The sequence below is a fragment of the Perognathus longimembris genome, chromosome 18 (assembly GCF_023159225.1).
Source record: "Perognathus longimembris pacificus isolate PPM17 chromosome 18, ASM2315922v1, whole genome shotgun sequence".
NCBI lineage: Eukaryota > Metazoa > Chordata > Mammalia > Rodentia > Heteromyidae > Perognathus > Perognathus longimembris.
In genome coordinates, this window is record NC_063178.1 from 6,634,635 (window position 1) to 6,662,376 (window position 27,742).

The 27,742-nt window shown below is 47.6% G+C and overlaps 1 protein-coding gene across 1 annotated transcript; it reads right to left on the reverse strand.

Moving 5' to 3' along the window:
* Positions 1-5,659: 5,659 nt before the first annotated feature.
* On the reverse strand, positions 5,660-27,548 carry Il2ra (interleukin 2 receptor subunit alpha). Its single transcript, XM_048368012.1, has 8 exons — positions 27,389-27,548; positions 14,497-14,679; positions 13,197-13,307; positions 10,430-10,645; positions 9,080-9,154; positions 8,665-8,736; positions 8,152-8,218; positions 5,660-5,908 (listed from the first exon to the last, which is right to left on the reverse strand). The coding sequence occupies exons 1-8, from the start codon at positions 27,450-27,452 to the stop codon at positions 5,884-5,886; spliced, it is 813 nt and encodes a 270-aa protein (XP_048223969.1). The 5' UTR covers positions 27,453-27,548; the 3' UTR covers positions 5,660-5,883.
* Between the last annotated feature and the right edge of the window lie 194 nt (positions 27,549-27,742).

A 27,742-nucleotide genomic window follows, 5' to 3' on the forward strand; every position in this document is an offset into this window, starting at 1 on the left:
CAACTTCTGGCTTTTTCTGTGTATGTGGTGCTGGGGAATCGAACCCAGGGCTTCATGTATACGAGAGGAGACGAGCACTCTACCTCTGAACCCCACTCCCAGGCCCCCTGGGACTTCCTTTAAAAGGTCTATTTGGGCTGACCAACAGGGGTTCATGACTGTCACCCCAGCTACTCAGGAGACCCATGTCCAGGGGAATATGGCTTAAGGCTAGCCCAGAAAAAGAAAAGTCTGTTATATTCCAAAATAACCAGCAAAAACAACAACAACAACAACAACAACAAGGGCTGGGAATATGGCCTAGTGGCAAGAGCGCTTGCCTCCTACACATGAAGCTCTTGGTTCGATTCCCCAGCACCACATATATGGAAAACGGCCAGAAGGGGCGCTGTGGCTCAGGTGGCAGAGTGCTAGCCTTGAGCGGGAAGAAGCCAGGGATGGTGCCCAGGCCCTGAGTCCAAGGCCCAGGACTGGACAAAAAAAAACAAAAAAACAAACAAAAACCCAAAACCCTAGGCTGAAGATGAGCTCAAATGATAGGGCACCGACTGAGTGGACAAGCTAAGCAAGCTTGAGGCTCTGATTTCACAGTCTATGGGGACTGCTCTGCTGGTGCTATTTGATACCCAACGAACACTGAGCAATTAAACACTCTGGAAAGTTCATTCCTGGAGAAAGACAGCCTTAAAATACAAACCCTTTCTCTCTCATGTGAGAAAAATTGTCCCCTGTCATTTCCCCAAGACAAGTCTTTGGTAGCAAAAATGATCATAAGAATTCTTAGGAATATAATTTAGTCACTTTTATAGTTGGAAACATTAAGTGAGGAAATGGATTCGGAATTTTAAATATTTCAATATGTCAGGGACGTGAGTTTAGAAACTATTTAAAATTCCTTTGTTTTTGAACTCAAAGTTGTTTTGGAATTTTCCTTTTCAATTAACTTGAAAGCATTTTTTTTTTTGGTCAGTTTTGTGTTTTATGGGCTGGAAGTTTTTGTTCCAGCACTTATGACATGGAGAGAATTAAAAAAAAAACCACAGCAACATTGCACAATTCTCAAGCCTCTTCTGAGTCTTCAACAGTCCACTTCTCATTTATCGGAAGCTCCTGATGCTTTGCCTCCTTTTATTTATTTAACAGTTTGTTCCTGTTATTCAACCACCGGTGCCTGGCTAGCATCCACACTTTTATATCTTCAGGGATTCTGACGGACACCAAGAGACAACTGTGTGTCTGTATGTGTACACCATCCCAACTGTGCTCATCTGGGAGAAAAGGTTAACTGTTCTCTGCCTTGATTTCCCTCACCTGTCAAATGGAATAGTAGGATCTACACCCTAAGGAGGATGAGAGGGGAAGGGAACAAGGGGTATTTTGAAGTATGCCTAACATGCACTAAACACGCTAAAACAGTTATGGCTGGGTGCTAGTGGCTCACACCCGGAATCTCAATTTCTCAACTAGTCGAATTGGATTACAGGTGTGAGCCATTGGTGCCCAGCTTCATTGATCATTTTTAAAACTAGACTTAAATTATTCGGGATTTCAGCCGTTTTAATATCTTTAGGAGGAGTTGGAAATTTGGAAATAGCACCTACACCCTCAATAAGGTTTAAGAGAAAGGAGCTGGGCTGGGGATATAGCCTAGTGGCAAGAGTGCCTGCCTCGGATACACGAGGCCCTAGGTTCGATTCCCCAGCACCACATATACAGAAAACGGCCAGAAGCGGTGCTGTGGCTCAAGTGGCAGAGTGCTAGCCTTGAGCGGGAAGAAGCCAGGGACAGTGCTCAGGCCCTGAGTCCAAGGCCCAGGACTGGCCAAAAAAAAAAAAAAAAAAAAAAAAAAAGAGAAAGGAGCTACTGCTAGTTGTAGGATAAACCAAGAACTTAAAAATCATTACAGGTGGGCTGGGAATATGGCCTAGTGGTAAAGTGCTCGCCTAGTATACATGAAGCCCTGGGTTCGATGCCTCAGGCGCCACATATATAGAAAAAAGCCGGAAGTGGCGCTGTGGCTCAAGTGGCAGAGTGCTAGCCTTGAGCAAAAAAGAAGCCAGAGACAGTGCTCAGGCCTTGAGTTCAAGCCCCAGGACTGGCAAAAAAAGCAAAACAAACAAACAAAAATCATTACAGGTGAAAATATCACTAATTATGTAATAAAAGGTGCCGGGGAAGGAAAAGGGAAAGAAGCAGCAAGCTAGGAATGAGAGGTAACGTATATGTGAAGATATAAGAATGAATTGTGAGGAATAACACAACAAAACAAATACAGAGCTGGAGGAAACAAGCCAAGCCATGATTTCTTCCTTGCTATGAGATGGAGAGGTGTTGTCTTGGCCTTTATCTTGCTCATTTTGCACTTTACTGGGTGGTGGTGGTGATGGTGGTAGTAGATTACTGAATAATTTTCTCGCTGAAGTGCAAACAGGTTAGACCAGAAAGGGCTGCTGGCAGGCTGAGCTCTGCTCTGCACTCTCTCTTGTGGAGGCTACGGACAGATGGCTCAACGTCTCCCAGGGTTTCCTGTGTTGGGGCCTGGCAACCTGTGGGTAGGGGTGGGGGTAGGGATGGGTTTCGGGAGATACCCTCCAAGAGCTCTTGCCATCTGAGCCCCAGGCTCCGCCCCTGCCCCCCCTGAGGTTGTGGTGTGGTGCAGTTATAGGCTGCAGAAGGGCCCGAGCGGTGGGTGGCTCTGTTTCCGTCAGATGTCGCTGGCACTCTGAGAACAGAGAAAAGCATTAGAACGGCAGGCGAGGGACGGGTTCCTGGGCCCCTGGGTGCTCGATCACTCAAGATTTACTCTACGCTTCCTCTCCTCATGCACTCACACCCAAAGGTGCAGCAAAAGGGCCAGGTGAGTCTTCCAGGGAGAGGGGACAGACACTTGCCCGTCAGAACCTAGAGTTAGCCATCACTGACTGTACAGCCATAGCTCTTAGTTTCCTCTGGTCTACTTGATGTCCTCCGCGGAACCTTATTTACTCCGTTTTCCACCTCTGTCCACTTGAATGATCTCCCTGGCTAACTTCTAACGAGTTTTAACTTTTAACAGAGGTTTAGACTTTTCCCCTGGTGCTCTTTTTTCATTGGGTGCTGACTGCTAGGGTTTGGGCAGCCGGGGACTCTGGGTGTCTCAGTGGCGATGGTGATAAAGTGGGGGACTCCCATCCTCCCCTGTCCTAGCTAGGTCTGGGCACTGGGGATTCCCGGTTACAGACGCCCGCAGCTAGCAGGCTGCAGATTCCCGGGCCGCTGTCCAATTCCTGGAATGGACGCCTTTAGGAAATGGAGTCACGAGGGTATTCGAATAAAGAAAGAGCAGACAGCAGCGTGGACAGACCAGACCCATCGTAATGGGAAGCTGGAGAGGGACCTTGGTAACCTGGGAGTGTCAGGAGCCCTGAGGCCTAAAGAGGTCAGGGTGGAGAGGCGCAGGAGGGCCCTGGACGAGGCCGGGCTGGAGGGAGCTGGAGACTCAGCTGGGGGAGTCTCAGAACGGGCCTGCAGAGGCCCTCCTAAGGGCCTGGAATGGAGGAGCTCTGGCGCCCACCCCTGAGAGGTGGGGTGGGGTGGGGAAGCGCGCTTTCACGTTTACTTTAAGATGCTGGGCGAGAGAATTTCCAGAAGGTTCCACCAGGCCAGGGAGAGTCGTCAGTGGGCCAAGCGGTGGAGGTTAGGAGCGATTCCCATCGGTGTCCACCTGGCATTCGGGTGCCCGGCCTCCTTTGGGAGGAAGCCCAGCTTTCTTTCCTGGTAATGGGTGATGTGCCTACTCTCTTGGTGACATTTACCATATTTAGAAACTAAAACCATGATATTTTTCTTAAAATAGCATTTATTAATTCTTTTAAAACCACAGAATTAAACTCCCATTAACAGTTGAACAACGACATTGTCATATATCATGTAGCTTTGGGAAAATGTCACCACACCATTTGGAAAGTAACATAAATAAACAACATCTTAGTATTATCAAGATACAATACAATTCAATATCTTATCCCACTTTTTCTCGCCAAATAATGGCAATCCAATGTTACTCAAGTATGGTTCTTTTAGAACATTGTGATCTTATGTATCTTTCCACCTCAGTTTGTCCAGAAAACATATTTGGGGGAAACATATTTGGGGGAAAAGGGGAGAGATGGACAGGAAAGACTGCCTCGTACTTGGTTCATCACAGAAAGGACACGATACGGCTCTTTCCCCTGGATCTAGACCCTTCAACAGTGCAGCCATTGCTTTTCTACCTTTGTAGAAATGAAAAAGATAGCTTCAACTTCTTGTTAATCCCCTAAATCATCTGACTTTCTCTTTTTTTAAACGTGAGCATCCGAGTCACCCTGGGGAAGAGGATTGGAGCACCTGCGGCTGCTCATGTTTTGTCCTGGTAGAGGGGGAGGACGGAGCGCACTTGCGCGGCAGAGCTCAGCAGCCCCCTGGCCTTGCTGGGCTGTGAACGCAAGGAGCTGACCCTGAGGCAGACATAGACCCAGCCGTCTCTCGGCTTTCATACACCGGGCCTCCCGGTGAATCCGGCCCGCTGAACGTTGGGGAGACACCTGTGGATCATTGGGGGGTCTTCTCTATAGTGGACTTCTGTCAGTATAATCTCTCCCCTCCTTGCCTTCTTCTTTGATGTACAGCAAAACGATCAACCCCTCTTCACTGATTTTATGATACATATTGGGACCTGCATATATTCACGCATTGTGTTTCTACTTTTTATGTGTTACTTTTTTCCAGTCCTGGCGTTGAACTCAGGGCCTGAGCACTGTCCCTGGCTTCTTCCCGCTCAAGGCTAGCACTCTGCCACTTGAACCACAGCGCCACTTCTGGCTTTTTCCATATATGTGGTGCTGAGGAATGGAACCCAGGGCCTCATGTACACGAGGCAAGCACTCCACCACTAGGCCATATTCCCAGCTCCCTTGTGTTTCTACTTCTAAACACAGAATTCCTGCAGGGAAATTCAGGACCAAGGAAACAAGCTCTTCTTTGTTGTTGTTACATGTCTTTTTTGAGACAGGGTCTCACTATGGAGCCTCCCCTGGCCTTGAACTTGCTCTCTTCCTGCCTCAGCCTCAAGGATGCTGGGATGCCATATTGAGCTGTACCAAACTTCAGGACAAGGAAAACATTTTGACAAGGATAATTCATGACCTGGGACCTCCTTTATCTTATGGTTCCCGACATTCTTGCCACTTCAAATGTTTTCAAGTAATGAATCTCTACACTTCCAGGCTGCCCGATTCTGGCGTTACTCAACAATTCTGCCACCGCTTCTGTTCTTTAGAAATCTGAAACTACAGCTCCAGGGATGGGAGGTGACGTTTGTAACTCGAGCCCCTCTGTACATCATCTTTATAATAACAAAAAAAATCAGAAACTAAAGCCTCAACGGAAAAGGTTGCCTTGGGGAAATGAACTAAGGACATGAAAATTCCCATTTTCCAACCCAGCTTCTTAAATTACGTTCTGTGAGCAGTGAGATCAGACAAGCAGGCTACTCAGCCAGGGGCTGGGAAAAGATCTACATGGTATGAAGGAGAAGGGAACAGAAGAGACTAGAGAAGGGGAAGGAGAGGAGAGGAGAGAGTGGAAAGGACGTTTGGGACGGGAGGAGAGCAGAGAGACTATTTACATTAGTGCTAAGCTTGACTTGGGATTTTCAAACTGGGAAGTTAGGATAAAGTCAATGGAAGGCTGGTTTTCTTTGTATTACACATGGCATGGGAAGAATTTCATACCATTTTAGCCTTCATCTGTCTATCTATCTATACTTCAAACACCAATTGGGTGAGAGTTTAATCTCTTCAATTTTGCTTATATTCCGTGAGTTCTCTCGGCTGTCCTTGGCTTTGTGTCACTCTTGGTTTTCTAGATAGCTCTTCTACTCTTCTTCCTGAAAGTAATAGAATTCAGTCTTAACCACAGGTGTAATCATGCACCAAGAAAAATGGGATTCCCACCCCAAACCAACTGAGCTGCTAACCTTGAAGTTTATCCTAGGATACTAACACCTTTCTAACCTCCGGGAGCCTGACCTCGCGGCTCTCCACCCTCCAGAGGCCCCAGCAAGGCTGCCTGATCTTAGCTTTCATTCCGTGGCTCTTCCGCCACGATATTTCAGTGTTTCACCACGTGGGTCTACAAAAGTCCTCCACTCCCTGGTTGGCTCCAGGCTAGACCAGACAGAAGCGGAGGCTGGGTGGGGCTGAGGAAATGGATGTCAGCATGGGCCTGTAGCTCTTCAATAACTCCCGGAGGACACGTGACTTGAGACCCTCACTTTGCATTTCACCCTAGGGCCCTGTGGCTGCAGAGTCTCACCGTCACACACCCCAAAACCTGGAGGTCCCCTCTGACCCACCCTACATCCGAATCCTTACCGCCACTCCAACAGCAACTCCTGCTCACTTGGTCTCCTTTCTGCTGGGTTCTTTTCAACTTAAGCATTCTAAGCATTCCTTGTCTCTGATATAGTCTTATTCAATCATAGTGTAATCAAACTCCCTGACGTACAGGCCTGCCCCCTGGGCCCCTGGCCTTTGCATGGAACACCAGTCCGAAGGCCAGCAGTACTGCCAAGCCTCCTGGGGAAGGCATTTTGTGGCTCTCTGTTGATCTTTCAGGATGACGTCTAAGCTCTCAGCCCATCTTAAACTGTGGGTGATGCCACCAAGGGTCTGAATTTTCAATGGCCTTTAGTTGATTTACATTTGAACTTAAAAATCGGCAGGTGGCTAGTGGCAACTCTATTGGCCAGTACAGTGTTAAAGTTCCCCCAGTCCTAACCTAGTTCACAGGGCTCTTTTGGTTACTTCTGGACTGGCTGCACAGGCCGGAGCTCCAATCAGAAGTGTGCTGGGAACATTGTAACAACCAGCTCTGTGAACATAGTTGCCTGTTTCCATTGTGTAAACGCCCCCAGCACGCCTAGTGTCCAGCTACTAGAGATGGCATCACTGCAAGCATAGCTCACCGTCCTGGGCCATGTCCACTTCCCAGGGGCAGGGGAGGCAACCAAGCTGATTGTAAAATGGAGTACAATGATGAGGCAGTGCCTTGGTTTTTGAGAATTCATCACCTTTGTTCTTAGTATAACTTATTAGGTATTAATTCCGACACTTAACGGTTAAGAATGGCTACGTTTACTCAATGGTTAAGAATGGCTACGTTTAAAAGCCAGTTCACAGGCACAACAGAAGAGCATTTGCCGCACTTGCTCATGGAGCCTGGATCCCAAACATACACACACACACACACACACACACACACACACACACACACACACACACAATAACCCATCCAAAACGCAGTCCACCAAATTCCAGACAACTTCCTCTGTGTGAGCTTGACATAGCACATTCCTAGCTCTTAGCATTTGCTCCAAAACGAACAAAGAGACCCCAAATACAAACAAAACCAACAAGCCTAAAATCTCTGGCTTAGAGAAACTAAGGTGTAAGGTTTGGGTTTGGCCACCAGGGGGCACCCGCAGATGAGGGTCTACTCTAGGATACAGGGTACTTGGGGACCAGCCCTGTTCTGGGAGAGAGAGAGGGTGGGGAGGGGGTCAGAGTTCCCGTGTGAGTTAACACTGGGAGGCCTTGTGAGAACCTAAGCAGTTCTAGACAATTCTCACTTCCCCGTTCCCTTCTCTTGGCCTCCTGCTATTATCGCTCCACCCCCAATGGACTCCCGTTTGGCTTTTATGTTTTTTTTTTTTTAATCTAGATTCCACATGAAAGAGAAAACACGGTGTATTTCTGCCTGGAGCTTACTTCACTAACATCATGATCCCCAGTTCATACATTTCCCTGGAAGAGTGACGCAATTTGATTCTTCTCTGTCGCAGAATATGATTCCAGGTTGCATGGGTACCGCGTGTTCTTCATCCACTCACCGGGTGATTGGCACCTAAGGTAGTTCTGTGACTCGGCTATTACGAGTGATATCCCGCAGTAGACATGGCTCTGCAGGTATCGCTACGGTATGCTGACTTCAAGTCCTTCAGATATATATCCCCAGAAGCGGGGTAGCGGAATCACATGCTAGTTCTATTTTAAGGTCTCGTTGGAGGACCCGCCATGACCGATTCCCTCATTCTGTGCCTTGTTTCGTCCTGGACAGTATTGTACTCACCATCTCCGCCGCCAGGTGAGCCCGCTGAGGAGGAGGACACTGAGCAGCAGGAAGACACAGCCAGCCACTGTGGACAGAGAGGGAGTGTGGTGTGCGTGAGGCTGGCATGGGGGCACCTGTAGCTCCAAACACAGGGCAGGGGAGAAAGCCCTCCAGGTGAGTCAGGACAGGGGCTGGGTGCATAGGAAAGAGCACACTGCGAGCGAGGGGCCGCTGCCTGTTCTTGGGGGGCGAGCTTGCAGCCAGCGATCGGGAATGTCTGGGAGGCCGGTGGGCTCTGTGTGGGGTGCAGGGAATCCGGGCGCTTGCTAGGTGTGGGCGGCTCCCACTGGGAATCCAAGCTACTGAGCGGCGTGAGGCTCGCTCACGACGTCCCCGTCATTCTTCGGGCATGTGAGCATGTGGATTCTGTTTCTCCGTCTTATTCGTGAAGAGGGGAGGCGTCATTGAAACCCTCCTGCCGCGCCGTGGGCTGGGGCCCCTTTGGTCTGCAAAGAAAGCCAGGCTACCTACCTGCCACCTGGTACTCCATTGTGAACAGGAGCGGCTGCGGGGTTGTTGCTGCTTCTGTAGGTGATGGGAAATCTGGAGGGGGGAGGGAGGAGAAGATGGAGGATGCTTGGTTTATGTCAATCCGGGGTACACGGGGCTGGGGAGTGAGCCCGGCTTCCGGATGAATTAGTGGCTCAGTGGGAAGGGACATGCACAGGAAGGGAGGCAGAGCTGGGGGGGGGGGTTCACCCCTCCGCCTGCAGGCCTCCACCTCCATCTTGGGGGGGGGGGTCCTCTTTCCCACACTTGTTTTAGGGCGTAAGGTTGCTGAGGTCATGTCCCTGCTCGGGAGGAGAGGGAGACCCGGGGCCTGGTGACAGACACTGGGCGCCCTGTCATGGCCGGGCGGCGGTCCTCAGGGAGCGCCCCTCGGTACCTGTCGTGGTGGCGGGGAGGCAGGAGGTCCCCGTGTCCGGCGGAGCCGCGGAGCTCACCTGCAGGGCTTCTTCACCTGGGGAGAGAGCGAGCAGGGCTGTGGAGACCAAGAGGGGGAGTCAGGCGTCGCCCAGGGAGCCCCCACTCCCGGCCCTGTGCCGCTGGGCCTCAGGCAGAGTTAGGACTGGGACTTGGGGGGCTTCACAGGGTACTGGGGGACAGCGTAATAGTGTCAATGGAGCAGGCGTGAGGGAAGGCTGGCCCCGAGCATGGATATCGGGTGAACCCTAAGCAATCACTCCCCCCAGGGTTAACAACTTGGACTAGGAAATGGCTCATAAGGGCTTGGCGGCCTGGTTCGATGGGTAGAGCGCCAGCCAACAGTCAAAGCACCAGGTATTGAGTTCAAGTCTGGATCTTGAAAGAAAAGGAACTGGGTCCTAAGAGCACACACGGCGGGCCCTGGTGGCTCACACCAGCGAGCCGAGCCGCTCAAGAGGATGAGACCTGAGGAGCGTGGTTTGAAGCCAGCCAGGGCAGAAAGTCTGTGGGACTCCTTTTCTCTTCCCAAAGTAATTTATTCTATTATTATAAAGGTGGTATACTATTACTATTCAGAAGGCGGATCACGATTACACGGGTCATTTTGTACAGTGTCTTCTGTTCCCTCAGTCTCTCCTAGTCCCTCCCTCCCGTCTCCACCCGTGAGTTGCATAGTTCACTTTCTTTGGCTAGCTCTGGGGCTTGAATTCAGGGCCTGGACACTGACCCCGAGCCTGTGCTCAGGGCTAGCGCTCTACCACCTGAGACACAATGCCACTTCTGGCCTTTTCTAGATCTGTGGTGCTGAGGAATCGAACCCAGGGCTTCATGCATATGAGGCGAGCACTCTACCACTAGGCTGCATTCCCAGCCCCACTTCCAGCCTTTTCTGAGTAGTTTATTGGAGGTAAGAGTCTCATGGACTTTCCTGCTGAGGCTTTGAACTACAATCCTCAGATCTCAGCCTCCTGAGTAGCTAGGATTACAGGTGTGAGCCACCGGCACCCGGATAGTTCACTTTCATCAGTGTCCAAAGAGCTGCACTGTTGCACTTTTTCACCTTTATCCCTTGAGTTCTGAACCCTCCCTGCCACCCTCCCAGACATGTACATGTGAACACATCATCCTAAAGAAAAGAAGACAGAATCATAAAAAAAAAAAAGTCTCTCTTGTTTCTTTATCTTGGAGTTCATTTCGGTATATATACAAGCACATAGGCATTGTGCTTGTAGTGGGATCACGTGCCTTGCCCAAGGTCACATGACCGCAGAGGAAGCCAGGAATCCCCCCTGGGTGGGATTCCACCTACCTGGGAACCAATGCTGCTCCCCTTCCTTCACGCACGTGAGCCGAGGCTGGCTCCACCGTGTCTTCCCACAGATCATTTTGCAAGTGCTCGTGGCCTGACTTCCCTGGAGGGCTTTGTATCCCTGGATGCACTGGTAGTGAACTGTCTGCCCTACCACGAATTGATAAATTCTCTTTTGACCTTCATGTTCCCAGCTGGGAGGCTCCCTGCAGAAACCTGGGAAAGGGAAGGAGAATTGGGAAGGAAAGTTGGAGAAAGCTGGCCAAGGGAGTCTGGGTTTCCCCTGGGTGCTGGGCGCTGTCCCTGAGCTCTTTCGCTCAAGGCTAGCGCTCTACACTTTGAGCCACGGCACCACTTCCAGTTTTCAGGTGGCTAATTGGACCGTAAGAGTCTCATGAGCTCAGCCTCCTGAGTGGCTAGGATTATAGGCATGAGCCACCAGCGCCAGGCTGGTTCCTATTCTTTTATTTGTTTCATTTCATTCATTCAATCGACAGGAATTGAGAACACCCACACCAGGACCCTTGCTGGGCACTGTAGAGAGACACGGAGACCCAGTTACTCTCACAAAGGTTAGTCCGTTGGGGACGAAAGACATATGAAGGCAGAGGTGGAGAGAATTTAAGTTGGGGGTAGATCCATACTCGAACGCAGGTTAGAGAGTTGTTCGTCCTGACTGATTCTGTGCTACCTTCTGGAAGATGATGGGGTCTTCATGAGTAGACCGCAGTGGGAAGGGAGGCCTTGGCTCAGGAATTGGGACAGACTCAAGCCAATCTGAAGATGACCGTGGCTTCCTACTGGGCACCTAAGGGAGCACATTTGTGAGCAGCAGTTGGTGGGCTTCATGAGACCAGAGGGACCAAGGACAAAGCCAAGGCTCAAAGGAAGAGCTGAGGGACTCTTGAAGAAATGGAGCACGGTCCCTGATCAAGCCAGGCCTAACGCTGGACCTACGTAAACCATGGCAAGCCTTCTAAGGATCCTACATTAAACCCGGGCCTGTCTGACCTTTGGCTTCAGAGGTCATGTCTAGTTCAGAATCTCAAAATTCCCCAGCCACTCACTCCAGTCTGATCGTACAGAACGGTTTGCACTTTTCAACTCCAGACAGTGAAACTGCATGCACGGTCTGACCTTCTAGACTTCTCACAGCTGGCGTGCCCAAAACAACCTCTAAAAGCCCTCTGCCTAACCCCCCGCCGGGAGCTGAGTGTTTCTGTCTGAAGCCATCTTCTGACATAATGCCCGTTTACTAGAACTTGTGTTTGAGTCTCTGAATAAAGGGTTCTTTGTAAGTCGGTGACCTTCATGACTACCTGAACCTGCTTGAGTCGGGTTTTACTTCTTAGGAATACGAACTCGCAAGCCCTGCCAGTGAATGAGTCAGAACCAGCTGGTCATCTCTCGAGCAATGACAATAAAGCCTGGGCCTCTGTGAGACCTCGCAAATGTTTCCAGAGTCACGTGGAGAAAGAAAAGCAAAGCAAACATTAAATATATCTAGAGATACCATTCCAGGAGGAAAGGAATTACAATGGCCGTGTTGCATAAGGTCCCTGGATTGGATCTTTTTCATCCCCTAATAATAGAAGCTAGTTTAACATAAGTATTTGGTAGGAAGATCAATCATCAAATTCAGCTCTTAGTCTGGCCCAATTATGTAAGTGTAGCCAAATCTTTTAATTTCTCTATGTCTCGGGCTTTTCAGTAAATTGAAGAAATACTCCCTGCTCCCTGATGCATTAGTTATAAGGCCCAAATGAGATTATGTATAATAGAATCTGGTTCTTTGGAAGATCATCAAAATGGCCTAAGACCACAGAGCCAGTTAACTGATTTCCTCAAAAATTCAAAGTTCTGGGCTCTCTCTGTTTCTGAGATCTTCAGGATTATTCATTTGGGAAGGCTGTGGGCAAGCACAGTGTGCGTTCTCACTGCTCCTGATCTAGGAACCATTTGTCTGGAGCTTTTAGCAATCCCCAGGAAAGGGCCAGGTGCAATAGAGCATGCCGGTCACCAGACACTGGGAAGGCGGAGACAAGAAAACCACAGTGCTAGGCCATCACAGGCAAAAGTCAATAACTCCCCATCTCAAACACAAGCCAGGGACTGTGGTTCACCTCAGTTAACCTAGCTAAGAAGGAAGGGGGAGAGGCAGGGAGATCTCAATCTGAGGCTGGCCAGGGCAGAAGTGCAAGTCCTTGTCTGAAAAAAACCACAAAAATGAACTAGGAGTGAGGACACGGCTCAAGTGGCAGAGCACCTGCTAAGCAAGTGTGAGGTTCTGTGTTCAGTCTCCACTGAAGGAAAGAATCTCCAGGAAGGCACCACATACTTATAATTCTGTCCTGTAAGAAATACCTTCACGTCGATGGTTTTGTTCGTAATTCATTGTCTTGTCTTCAAGAAGAACAGAGGACATCTTGAGGGCAAGGGCTACGTGTGTCTCATTGATTGGCAGTGCCTGACAGACACAGGCTTCCTGCACGGGCTTCTGAACTGGGTTGATTGATATGAGTTGAGTTGAAGTCTGTCCAGGAATGGATAGACTTTTTGCTCAAGAGAGGCTTGTGCTGCTGAGTAAATAGCACATCAGTGCTAAGCCATGGCTCTCAGCTGTCCAGGGAAGAAGAGAGCGAAGCACTTATATATATATGGAGCTAGCAGGGAGACTTCCCGCCTTTGGGGCCATGTTATGTACATGTAAGGGTGGAGCGGCTCCGGGAACCAGCTCCAGAGCCAGCCATGCAGATGTGTCCCTCACCTTTGCGGTTCATTGGGTCCTCGGGGTGCGTTTGATCGTGCATTTCTGTCGTTTTTCTTTCTTTCTGCTCTTCAGGTTGTGGGGTAAGTTGTTCTTTTGGGACGTGATTGGCTAGAGGATATGGGAGGAATGAAGCAAATAACTCGTCAAATGTTTACACTGCACAGCACCCCAGGGTGTCTCTACAGTGCTCATGCGATGCTCAGTGATTCTGGGGCTCAAAGATGAGCCTGGCACAAACGTTCCTTAGTGTGGGGGCCTTCTCAGACCTGGCCCAGCACTGGCCTCTCCGTTACTCACTCGTGTGAACAATGACAGCACGCACATGTGTCTGGAAGAAACGAAAGATTTTTTTTTTCTGGATGGAAAATCTTTGTTATGTCTACGCCCTAAAGGAGCGTTCCTTCTTCCCGTCCATTCTGTCAACACTGTGTGTGTGGAAATGGGGGACAGCAGGCAGATGTGATCCTGATTCCACAACCCCATGACTCCTCCTCGCCCCAACTCAGCGCAAAGCCCTGAGAGCGGAAGGGATGCGATCGTAATGCAATGACAAGACGGTCTCTACGGTAGAAATTAACGTCTCCAAACGAACTCCAAGAAAGGGAAACGTTGGTTTTTTTTTTTCCTTTGTTGTCAAAAATTAAATTTAAAAACGGTAGACATCTGTTAAAAGAGTTGTATCAAAGTCCCCCTAAGGAGATGAGGATCGAGGCTCCGGCTGAGGGACAGGGAAGTGGATGAAGTGCTTCAGCAGAGCAGCCATAGGCAAACTCCACAGTGCACAGGCCTTTGACTCACTCACTTGCAGGGCTGGGGAATCAGGACGAATGGTCCTGTCTCATTTGCGTATTCTAATGACACACGGGGTGGATTAAAAACAAAACAACCTAGTAGGGACATGGAGCCCATTAAAGAGGGCTTTCAGGATTCGCAGAGGAAAGGTCACAACGACGTTCTGATGTTAGACGACTTAGCCTTAGCTAGCTTAGGACATTCCCTGCAACTAGGAGATGTGAGATGTTCATTAAGAGTTGCCTGAAATCCTTGCATTTGGGAGGCTAAGGCAGGAAGACTGGGCATTGGAGTTCAGCCTGACCTACCTCGCGAGGCCCTTGTCGCCAAATAACAACCCCAATTGTCTACTGAGCTGCATTTAGGAATTGCTGAAATGAGTTATCCTTGCAAAATGAGCCCGCCATGTTTTGTCTATTGGTCTGAGTGAACAAAAGCTTAGCTCTACCCTGGAAATCCCTTTCCTGTCAAATAAGGGCATTAGTTGCAAAAAGGAACTACTCACAAATCCTTTCACATTGGCATTTGCTGTCCCAAGATGAGTTTTCTGTGCAGGTCACGTAGGACGACCCATATTTTATTCTCCGGAAGCCATCTTTGCATTCACAGTTTAACAGGGTGCCCTCCTTGTAGGCGAGGGCTGTAAAGGCGGCACGGCTGATGTGTGGTGGGTCGCTCTCACACAGCTCTGGGAAGAGAGAGGAGTATGTTAATGGAGGAAGCCCCCCTCACACCCTCCTCCCACGTTTGGTCGTTGGATGACTTAGTCGCGCCTTTCGTCACTTTATTTAGCAGACGTGTGTGTGTGTGTGTGTGTGTGTCTGTATGTGTAATTTACATTTTCCTCGAAAAGAGTGACTATGTTTTCCTTTTTAATCCTTGTATTAGAAATGGTCCGGAAGTGTCCACCTATGTCCCACATCAAAGGAAAGTCGACTTCACATCAGATGAGGAGAAAACCAGTGAGACTGCCTTCTGAATATGGCTCGTATTCACTACGTAGACGTATTTGTCCCTCCCGTTCCGTGGCTGGGGTAAAGGCGGGCAAGTGAGAGACATCTGTAGGCTGGATCGATGTTTTGATTGTTTTTTTCTTCCAGAACACGATCTCATCTGACCCCGGTGGCCCATGGAGGTGACACGAAATACAGATGAGGGAGGGGGCTTCCCAAGGAGGTGGACTGAGTCTGACATTCAAAGCTCTTCGCTCTTTGGGTGAATCAAAGGCCAACCTGTCTCCCAGCTAGCACTGAGAAAATGACTCCAGTCTCCATCTCTCTCCTTTCAGTCTACATAAAGAGGATTACCTGGGACAGGGGTGATGTGGCTCACGCCTGTCATCCTAGCTGCTTAGCAGGCTGAGATCGGAGGACCTCAAGGTTCTACGCCAGCGTGGGCAGGAAAACCTGTGAGACTCTTACCTACAATTAACTACCCAAAAGGCCGGGAGGGGCGCTGTGGCTCAAGTGGTAGAGAGCTAACCTTGAGCACAAAAGCTCAAAGACAGTGCCCAGGTCCTGAGTTCAAGCCCCAGGACTGGCACAAAGGAAATGATTTGATCTGAATCTTGAAGAAGTTATTCTCTTCTGCATCAAATCCTGTGAGAAGCCCAAAGGTAACATCACAACTGTCACTAACTTTCCCAGGAGACCCAAATCAGGGGCTTTAAAGAAAGTAGATGTTTGGGCATAAAACAAAAACACTATAGAATGCACTGAATATGTCTTTTTTTTTTTTTTGGCCAGTCCTGGGGCTTGGACTCTGGGCCTGAGCACTGTCCCTGGCTTCTTTGTGCTCAAGGCTAGCACTCTGCCACTTGAGCCACAGCACCACTTCTGGCCATTTTCTGTATATGTGGTGCTGGGGAATCGAACCCAGGGCCTCATGTATATGAGGCAGGCACTCTTGCCACTAGGCCATATCCTCAGCCCCCTGAATATGTCTTTTTAACAGACCATCAAAACAATCTGATAGAACTGATAGAGTGATTTTGATAAGGAAACCGAGGCTGTGGTCATTTCCATGAGCTGGTCAGAAGGCCAGCCTGACCTTAGAGCCAAGTCTCTTGACTTCAGTTCCAAGACATTCCATCACAGGGAAGCAGGGAATGGATGATTTCCAGCCCCCTTCCCCATGTTGAAGGCTGTCTCTCACAGAGAGGTGCCTTAACTATCTAAACTATCTGCACACTGGGAAGTGTTTGTGGGGTGTTGTGGTTTTGTTCTGATGACTATCATTGAAGACGTCAGAGAGCTCAGGCCTTCCATTTGGGGTTACTTATGTAATCATAGCTATGGTATGTGAGCCTTATGTGTGTGTCTATTACCTTAAATTCTTGCTGTTACCACCCCCCCCCCCTTCAAAGACAAATATCATCAACCCTACTGGGCATAAGAGAATGAGATCCACAGAGATCCAGCTAAAGGCTGCGGGGAGAGGTAAAAATATGTCCAGAAGAAGCAAACGTGGAAGGTGAAAACATCAAAAAAATAAACATGCAAACACGCCTCTGGTTTTCTTCCCGTCTCGTTTCTCTAAGTGACCCTTACCTGAGTCAGAAGGGATGAAAACTCCAACATCGCTTTCTAATTCCAATGACTGACAGAAATGTGAGCCTCAGTTGAAACAATGTAAGTGAAAGAAATCTGTAAAACACCCCACAAATCTTAATCCTTGCTTTAGAACTACAATCGTGGTTTTTAGAATGATGTGATGAAATGCATAATGTTGTGAAGTGGAAAAAATTATTAAAGATATGAATTACTTAAAGCTTGGTTGTGTCAGAACCAGGAAATGCAGTTTCTTTTGAATCCACCTTTTAAGAACTATGTACATGCTGAATTTGTTTGCTCTCACCCATATGTACATGAGTGCATTGTAATAGATTGTAATAGATGCCATTATTATGAATTATATTAAAATGTAGTAAACCCTTGACCGTTGTCAACTAGATGACAATAGTTAGTTTGAGTATTTTTAGTCTTCTTTTTTTTTTTTTTTTGCTGGTCCTGGGGCTTGAACTCAGGGCCTGGGTACTGTCCCTGAGCTTCTTTGACTCTAGGCGAGAGCCCCACCACTTGAACCACAGTGCCACTTCTGGCACTGGCTTGAGTGGTTAATTGGAGCTAAGAATCTGTGGACTTTGCAGCCTGGGCTGGCTTTGAACCACAGCCCTTAGATCTCAGCCGCCTGAGTAGCTAGGATTACAGGCGTGAACCACCCGGCTTTCAATCATTTTTTAAATTACTGGACACTGACATCATGTGTTATTTACTATGTATATTAATATAATATATCTCACACATATACATTTTCTATTAGCCATTACTACATCACAACTAAGTGGCTGATACGTTGTGTTACCTGTCCACTTTGTCTTTTGTTGTTGTTGTTGTTCAGTTATGGCGCTTGAACTCAGGGCCTACGTGCTGTCCCTGAGATTTTTTTTTTGCTCAAGGCTAATGCTCTACCACTTTGAACCATAGCTCTGCTTCTGGTTTTAAGTGGTTCATTGGAGATATGAGTCTCATGGGTTTTGCTGCTCAGGCTGGCTTTGAACCTCGATCCTCAGATTTCAGCCTCCTGAGTAGGTAGGATTGCTGTTGTTTTTTTGTAGGCATGAACCACCAGCTCCCGGCTCCACTTTGCCTTTTATCTCTTTGTCCTCAAGCCTATTTTTTTTTCCCCTCAAAGATACCTAAAGATCGAGTGGTACCTTTGAATTTTTCTCACTCCAGTTGGCTTTGAAAGGATGTACTATATGAGTAATTTGATTAAGTGATAGCTGAAATAAAAGTTAAAACTGTTGAAAAGGGAGGACAAAATAATGACATATGAGCCATCTTCTTATGGATGTGGAGAGCATGAGATAGTTAAGGTACTGTATTAGAAGTACTGTCAGTTAGGTAAGATCGCCAGACACAGAATCAGTTTTTAAGACTTGCCAGTCCTTAGTTCCGAGAAATATGACCATTTCTGTGGCCTGGCTGCATCTAGCTATGTCAAATGATCGAAGTTTCCATTAGCCACAGAGTGACTCACTGGTAGACTTTTCCAAAGAATAATCAGTGCTTGTTGGGTGAACTAGATCATTTCTCTTTACTTTGAGGGGAAAAAAAAGACATGGAACAAAGAGTATCCCTCTCCACAGCAGTCTCAAAACTTTTAAAAGGCTTGATAAATGAATGGTTGGGGCTGGTGATTTTTCTAACCTCGACTCGCTTCAATTGAAAACAAGCTTCAGTGCATGAAAGAGTTAACCACATACTTACCACAGAATGTCAACCTCATTAAAATTAAAGTGTTATCAGATGAGAAAAACAAGGGCATTGGTGGCAAAATATATTTTTAGTCTTTCTCTGAAATCTGAAGATTGTTTTCCCTCAAATCTTTGAAACCAATTTCTTGGGACGAAATCCTGTTTTTAGTTGAGATATGGTAAATTGGCAAATCCTACTCACACAGAGACTAAATCTTCCGAGAAATTAGACTGTATTGTCACTTGTTTTCAACGGGATAGAAATGGGATTTCCCCTGAGATTTTTAAAGTCCAGGCAAATAAGTACGATATGAAATAGAGACTTAATAGCAGTAGAAAAACAGAAAAGAAAATGTGAGGACCCAACATTGGTGCCTCACACCTGTAATCCTAGCTACTCAGGAGGCTGAGATCTGAGGATCATGGTTCAAAACCAACCTGGGCAGGAACGTCTAAGAGACTCTAATCTCCAATTAACCATCAGGAAACCGGACGTGGAGCTGTGACTCAAAGTGGTAAAGCACTGCCTTGAGCAGAAAAACTGAGACAGTGCCTAAGCTCTGAGTTCAAGCCCCATGACCGACCAGAAGAAAATGTTATGGGAAACTGGGTGCTGGTAGGTTCATAACTGTAATCTTAGGTTGCGATCTGAGGACCATGGTTCAAAGCTCACTTGGGCAGACAAATTTGCTACACTCATCTCCAATTAACAAGCAAAAATCAGGAAATGGGAATGTGACTCAAGTGGTAAAGAAAAAAAAAGCCAGGCTCTGAATTCAAGCCCTAGTATTGGTACCAAAAAAAGTTATAGTAAATGACAGGAGAACAGAAGTAAGAACACCAACCCCTGCCAATGCCTTAACAATTAATATGACCATATTTTCTACGACATATAAACATGTAGTACATAAGTAAAATAAGTCATAAAATGTTGTGGTAGAATATTTACATAATTGTGGGTAAGAACTATGTAATAATTACTTTACAAGGCATTTTCCTTATCTTCATTGTACAGACAAAGCATCTAAGGCGTAGATTGGCTTTATGGCTTATTTTTACCCAAGGCCAGGGAACTGGGGGGACTGCTAGTGCCTGGGGCAGGAAAAGGCAGGCCCCTCCTCTACCTTTTTATTTTATTCGGACTTTGAAGGGATGGGTTAATACTCGTCTCTGTTGGTCAGTGTGAATTTCTTTACTCAGCCTACCCATTCCAAATGCTGCCCAGTCTCTTCCATTCACACGCTATTGTCTCCTGGAAACATAGCTCACAGACAGCTAGAAATCATGTCTCAGCAGCTATTTGGGTAGCCCGTAGCCCCATCGAGTTGACACAGAAGATCAATCATTGCACCCATGCCGTCCTTAATAGTGTCTACCTTCTTCATTCACTTTGCTGGCAGGCCTCCTGTTAAATATTGGCTTTTGTCAGGACGCCTCTTAGGCTTTTCTCCAGCCTTGGCTTTGTGGCATTCCAGACTCGCTGCTGTATCGCCTCTATGTTGCCAGATTAGCCTGCCACTCCCTTCCTTCCTTCCTTCCTTCCTTCCTTCCTTCCTTCCTTCCTTCCTTCCTTCCTTCCTTCCTTCCTCCCTCCCTCCCTCCCTTCCTTCTTTCTTCCCTTCCTTCCTTCCTTCCTTCCTCCCTCCCTCCCTCCCTTCCTTCTTTCTTCCCTTCCTTCCTTCCTTCCTCCCTCCCTTCTTCCCTCCCTTCCTTCTTTCTTCCCTTCCTTCCTTCCTTCCTTCCTCCCTCCCTCCCTCCCTTCCTTCTTTCTTCCCTTCTTTCTTTCCTTCCTTCCTTCCTTCCTTCCTTCCTTCCTTCCTTCCTTCCTCCCTCCCTCCCTCCCTCCCTTCTTTCTTTCTTCCCTTCTTTCCTTCTTTCCTTCCTTCCTTCCTTCCTTCCTCCCTCCCTCCCTCCCTTCCTTCTTTCTTCCCTCCCTTCCTTCCTCCTTCCTTCCTTCCTTCCTTCCTTCCTTCCTTCCTTCCTTCCTTCCTTCCTTCCTTCCTTCCTTCCTCTCTCCCTCCCTCCCTTCCTTCTTTCTTCCCTCCCTTCCTTCCTCCTTCCTCCCTCCCTTCCTTCTTTCTTCCCTTCCTTCCTCCCTCCCTCCCTCCCTCCCTCCCTCCCTCCCTCCCTTCCTCATGGCCTGTTTCCTCATGTGTAAAATGGGGCTGGCGACAGTGGTCCCTCTCTTCTAGGGTGTTTTCCCGGGTGTGGAGGTGTGCAGGGGAGGATGTGGCTGGCGGAGGGGGGGTGCTCGGGGACTCTGATCGCGTCGCACAAGTGGGCAACAGCTGGCTGATGTCTGTGCCCCCGACACTTTCAGGCTCACAGGCCCCGGGCACTAGCAAAGCGTGCCCAGCCGCGCCGCAGCAATGGAACTCGAGAGACTGCAAGAGGGAAAGCGAAAGTGACAGCCGGTGAGTGTGAGGAAGAAGCAGCCAGGTGTGAACACGGGAAGATGGCACCCTGGACCTTGGGGTACCCCCTCTCCTGCCCACAAGTGTGTCCCCAAGATGTCAAGGGAATTGCCTTTTGATCTTTAAAGAGGAAGCTTTTCATCCCCCCCCCCCAAGTTCCTTAATATAAAGAGTTTTCTGTCCTCGAAGCTTCTCTTCCGTTCTCAATCGGGCTCTCGTGGAGGTGTCGTTACCACAAGCGGAAGCAGACGCCGCACCATGCTCAGCTGGGCTCACGCTCGCTCGCTGGCTCGCACCATCAGTGGGGAAGCCCCCCCCCCCCCGCTGCATCCCCCCAAGTGACATGTGTCACACAGTGCAGCCCGGCCCCAAAACTCCCGGGAAACTCTCAAAGTTCTGAGGCAGGAAGAAACTGACGTCAACCCTAGATTCCGGGGACCTCAGAGTCCATGTGCGCGGATGAGCCCTTTGCCCTTTACACGGCCGTGTAAGAAGCCAGTCTGTCTCCTCCGGGGAGATGGGCCAGTTTGCTTCCAGGGGCTCATCTATTATTCAATATCAACTTTAAATGAGGATATACTTTACAAATGAGGTGGGTTTACAGGTAGACATATCTGTTACAAAAGTGAAACACTATTTGCTTAAAAGAATCATAGGGACTGGAGACATAGCTCAGTCTTAGGGCACTCGCCTGGCTTATGTAGGGCCCTAAATCCATCTCCATCACTACACGAGGAGGCAGGAGACGGAAGAAGAGCACCAGCCATGACAGTGCATGCCTTAATCCCTGTCTTTGGGAAGCCAAGGAAGAAAAATCATGAGTTCAAGGCCAGCCTAGGCTTCCTAGAGAGATGCCATCTTTCTTTTTAAATCCAAAGGCTGGAGATGTACCTTAGTGGTAGAATAACTGGATTGGATCTTCAGCAACACACACACACACACACACACACACACACACACACACACACACACACGTAAGATGGATTCAGAGATCTCTTTCTCTCTTCCTTGGAGAGTTGCTTTATGGACATTTAGGATGGAGAATGAGTCTCTCACACTTTAGCATGCAGCCCTTGGTCAGAGCTATCTATAAAGAGTGTGTCTAGCAATCAGTTTGTTATTAAAGGGATTTCATGAGTGAAAAATTCTTAGATTTCTCAGGCAAAGAAAAACTGCATGGTCTCCGTCCCTATGATTCTACATTCACAATTAGAAGTGTTCAAGATGAGGGACATAGCTCAAGTGTAATAGTGCCTACCTAGCAAGTGTGAGGCTTTAAGTTCAAACCCAATAATGAAAAAGAACAGATTACTATTCAGGGCTAGAGACGTGACTCAAGTGGGAGAAGACCATTAGAACAAGCACAGAGATCCACCCCCTCCCCCCAAAAAAAGAGACAGGTGAATGTTGGTACAAACGAACCATAGATAGTGGCTCTAGAGGCACTGGTCTTGCAAGATGAATGCACATTCGTGTGGTCTCTGTCCACACTTTCCACACACTGGAATCTCAGCACTTCACTCGGGTCGCAGTGCTGCGCGGGGTGTTAGTTCTCCCCAGCAGGCTGGTGAGCTGGTGGAGGCTGAGAACTGGGCGTTAGTGATGTCTGTGTTGTTAACCCAGTGTCCTCTACGCGGTAATCGCTCAGCAAGCACTTAGCAAACGTTTAAATAAGCAAAGGAATAGATCAGCCAATAACCCCAAGTCCCGTCCCAGGACATTCTCTTCATTCATAAGCCAGGAGAGTATCTCCATTCCCCTCGTAGCTTCCCTCTTCCAGCAGTGATTCTCATCCACCCCCCTCCACCCGTGTCTCTCCCACACGCAGTGGCTGTTGGCTTTGCACCTCGGTGGCACGCAGCTACCTTTGCCTTTCTTCATTGCGAAGAGGTTAGAAAAACAATGGGCTCCGAGGGAGGCATCTATTTTGGTCCTGGTAGAAAAGAGGGGGCGATGTTGTGGGCAGAAATGGCAATTCCTACACAAGCCATGGTGACTCACGGCCAGAGGTGCTCAGAATTTCCTCCGTCTTGTGAGCTGCCGGGGCAGCGTGGAATGTGATGCTCGCTTTGAAACCCAGTGAGTGAGATACAAGCAAGACACTGCACAGTGAGTTTCTGAGGGGAGAAGCAGGGCTGATGGCGAACAGAGGAGCCAGAGAACCCAGACGCCAAGGACCTGATGCAGCCTGAAGATGTCGTCCAAGATGCAGGCGACTGCGTCATCCACAGCACGACGGCGGCACTGCTGCGTGTGTGTGTGTGTGTGTGTGTGTGTGTGTGTGTGTGTGTGTGGACAGTGGCTGGGGTCACGTTTGTGCATGTGTGCTGGCCTCATTGTATGCAGGGCTAGGGCGGGGCCAGGGGAAAACCTCCCGTGGAGAGATTCGAGGCTCGGGATTTCTCCGTCATCTAAGACGTCTTGTGGTGACACTGTGCTGTGATCCGTCCTGTCAGAATCTCCCCAGCACCGCTGATGGCCGCAGGTACTCGAGGATTCCCGCGAGACGAGGAACACTCAAATCCTTCTGTCTGGGCAAAAATATTCATTTCTGTTGGGGACGGACACACACCAAAAATTCATATGTGTGTGAACCATGTTTCATGTATTAACTGCCCAGCAGACCCCTCAGTCTTCATTTTTATGATTCAGGGAGTACATGTGTACAAGTTCAGCAAAAATCATGAGAAAATACGTCCTCCTATTCATCTCTTATTATTTGAAAGCTCCATTCAGAGCCAGTCCCAAAGCTGTCGCCGTTGAGAAGCCCTTCCTCGTTATCCAGGTGGCATATTGTTCTCCTAATTGTGTTCATTTATGGCTTTTCATCAGCTTTGAAATATATATTTGCAATATCTGGCCTTTTCCAGATTGGGTTTTCCATTTTACACAACATCACAGCCTCTCCACTCAAAACGGGACCTGTGTACCAAGAACACAGGCCTTCGGTGGGAGTTGACTTAAACCAGAATCTCAGATTCCAAACCCAAGACCTTCCAGATCAGAACCTATTTTGTGTAAAGATCACCAGGTGCCTCGTTAACATAGGAAAGTTCAGGATGTACTGCTCCATTCCCAGTGAATTAAAATGAAAGAATGGGATTAGGCAAACCATGTAAATCTGTGGGGTTTTTGTTTTAGGTTTGTGTGTGTGTGTGTGTGTGTGTGTGTGTGTGTGTGTGTGTGTGTGTGTGTGTTTAGATTTTGGTTGCCTAGTTATTTGTGATCTTGCTGTGTAGTTTATGCTGGCTTCAAAGTAATTCGCTGGACTCCTGAGTCAGCTTCCTGCTTGCTGGGGGCTAACCACTATGCTCAGCAGGAATCATCACATTCTTCCTGTAAAGTGGTAGGTTTTAGTTCTAACTGCATCTTAAGTCATTTGAGGAACTTAAAACAGCTGTTTGCATCTGGTTCTCCTCCCCAAAGTCTGTCTTCTTTGATCTGCATTAGTTTGGGGCATCACTTTCCAAAACACCCCAGACATTCATGCTTGGTGTGCAGCTGGTGTTGGGAGCCATTGTGCCTAAGACATTTCCTGGTGGCACTTCTATACGCTTTATCGATGTAAGCAAATCTCAGGACAATCAGTCAAATAGCCAAATAGTGAAGGACACCTACAATTTCTAGAGGTGAATATAAATATATATATGTATGTATATATATTATTGCTCTCCTCTCAATGAACAACTCACTTGAAAACATGACAGGAGAATCATTGATGGGATATGAACTCATTGGCAAATACTGCTGGCTTTCCTTTGGCAATCTTCAAGATAGGAATTGGTCTAAGTCATGGCATGTTTGAGAGCAACATCCCTGTAATCTTAACACAGGACTGCACAGATGAAGGAAGAGCACTGAGAATCAGTGTAAAAATGTTCAGCCAACACAGGGCTAGAATTTAAAAGCCTTTATCCGAAGCACTGTCAGGAATAAAGAGCATATACATATGTATTAAATAATAAATAACAATCCTTTATCTTTTCTCATAATGAATGGCTTGTGATAAAGAAAAGACAAGTTCCCACCTCTCTTGGGAGAAACAAGGCCATTGTTTGAGGGGAAATAAATGAAATACTTTACCCAGAGCTGGTGGTGTTTATACTCTGACACAACTACAGACAGGTAGGAGCAGTGGGTCATATTGGTGCCCATCAGTACTTTTTTTTTCTTTTTTGGCAGTCCCAGGGCTTGAGCTCAGGGCCTGGATGCTGTTCTTGGGCTTCTTTTTGCTCAAGGCTAGTGCTCTACCACTTGAGCCACAGCTCCACTTCCAGCTTTTTCTGTGATTAACTAGAGATAAAAGTCTCACAGACTTTTCTGCCTGGGCTGGCTTCGAACTGCAATCCTCAGATCTCCGCCTCATGAGTAGCTAGGATGACAGGTGTGAGCCACTGGTGCCCGGCTTATCAGTACCTCTTGACAGTTGAATAACCTACTATTACAAGATGCCAGGGCTTTGGGCTGTTGGCACCTGAAAAAATCCACCAACTCTGTCTCTGCTAGGCATGCCTTCAGTTGGGAAACTTTTTGTTTCCTGAAGTGCCTAGCTCAAAAAATGACCATTTTTCTTTCTTTCCAAAATTCTTGACATAAAGTGATGGAACTGGAAGAGAGTTTCAAGACCTTTCCATCACCCTTCTCCTTTTACAGAAATGGATCTAAAGTCACAAGCTTAGTATGTTTTCTCTTTGATCCTCCAAACCCTAGGACACACACACACACACACACACACACACACACACACACACACACACACACAGACTGCATTGTTTTCATATTTAAGCAGCCCACAGTATTGAAAAGGAGCATTATAGATAATGGACAGACTTCTGAAGAACTGAGTGAATGAAAAACTCCACCTGACATTTTCTTTACCCCTCCCCACCGAGTCCAGTCTCATCTCCAGATAAACCACCCTTGGCGGGTCATAATACAGGTTTATGTGAAATGCGTTCCCCGGAGAGGGGTATGTTGCATTGTAAAGATCAAGGGGTATGTTATTACGGTGTGGAACCTGGCAAAGACTGCTGAGAAGAAATCATATCCCATGACTTCTTGAATTCCATAATGAGGAAATTCCTACTCCTCAAACAGACAAAGTACAATACAAGATGGCCACTTCCCTCACCTGAGCAAAGAAACTCCATATGCATCATTTTCTATCCTTTCTTTTCTCTTCTTTGGTGTGTGTGTGTGTGTGTGTGTGTGTGTGTGTGTGTGTGTGTGTGTGTGTGTGTGTACTGGTCCTAGGGCTTGCATTGAGGACCTTGACACTGTCCCTGAGCTTTTTTTGTTCAAAGCTAGTGCTCTACCATTTGAGCCACAGTTCCACTTCTGGCTTTCTGCTGATGAAGTGGACTTTTCTGTCCAGGCTGGCTTCCAACCATGATCCTCAGAGCTCAGCGTCCTGAGTAGCTGGGATTACAGGTGTGAACCATTGGTACCTGGCTATTTTTCTCTTCTTACCACCTCTTTTTTTTTTCTGAAGCTAATCACTATTCTACTTCTGGAAATTAAGGATATGAGGTTACATACATTTACAAAAGTGTACATTCATATCTATCTTTCTGGGTTAACAAGGGAAGATATTATTAGAAAATTTACACTTTTATTGAGACTGGTGGTTTGAGGTATGGGTTGGTGGTTTTATTTCTCAAAATATCTGAGAAAACTCAGGATGATGAAATTTAAAATTTGCATACAAATTATATAGACACTGAGGAACATAAAAATAATGTTCATATAGGAAGTATATTTTCTAAAGTTTCTATAAAATGCATTTTCATGAGATTCCTGAGACAGCAAAGTGTTCATCTTTGAAGCAAAAATTTTCTAAGATCTTAAATTATCCAATGTTTTACTGTCTTGGGTAGATTAACCTGAATGTACAGACATCTCAAGCAGTTTTTTTTTTTAAATAAATAGTATCTTACAGGTATCTTGTTATGATGAGAGATGCAATAGGAAACTCGATTTGGGAAAAGAAAATGTCTTAATATGGTGGTACATGCCTGTAATCCCAGCATTTGGGACTCTGAGACAGGAAGATAAAGAGTTCCAGACCAGCCTGGCCTACATTCTGGGACCCTGTCTCAAATTGGAATCTAGTAAGAGCCAAATACCATACATTACCCCCTTGTATTCCTCTCAGAATTAACTGCCAAGAACCATGCATGAGCCAGGCATGGTATGCATACCATAATCTTAGCTACTCGGGAGGCTGAGACCAAGAGGATGAACATTTGAGGCCAGCCCAGGCAAATAGGGAGACCCTCATCTCAACCAATAGAAGACTGAGCATAGTGGTATACACCTGCCATCCTAGCTACACAGAACACATTACAGGAAGATGACAGTCTAGGATAGACAGGACAAAAAAAAAAAAAAGAGCAACATTCTAGTTGAAAGACAGGGAAAGCAAGAAGGGCTGGAAAGTGGCATGAGTGCTATCTTGTCTAGCAAGTACAAAACCCCAGTGTGGACCCTTCGTTCAAATCCCAGCATTTGAAAAATAAAAATAAGGGCCTGCTAGCGGTGAGGGACTCTGCACCATCCCTACCTTTTTCTTTTCATAAACCAGAGATCATGGAGTCATCAAACGAGACCCTGAGGTTGAACCGAAGACTCAGTCCCCCATCTGGGAACGGTGTGAGGGACCCATAACTGGAGAAATGCAGTTCATGAACCTTCCCGGGAGTTCAAGGGCAAGCCATGCCCCTTACCTGTCAGGTAGCCAGGTACCACGAGGGATGCCCATAATCCCCACACCAGCCAGCGCGGCTCCATCTTCCTGGGCCTTGGGATCAGCCCTGAGCAGTCAGAGGAGGCGTTTCTCTGCCGTCTACCAGGAGGCTGTTAGCCTCTTCCTTCCATGGTGCGGAGAAGATTCCAGAAGAAAGGAGGGATCCGCTCCCCCCGGCCCTCTCTCTGCTGGTCCACGCAGCATCAGTCTCTTTAAGTCTCCGAGCAGCGTGCTCAGCCAGGAAATTGTGCCATGTCCCCTCTGATCTCAAAGATAGGAAGTGTGTTCTGATGACAAGAGAGTTTGCGGTAATTTTTCAAGGTAGGGATTTTTT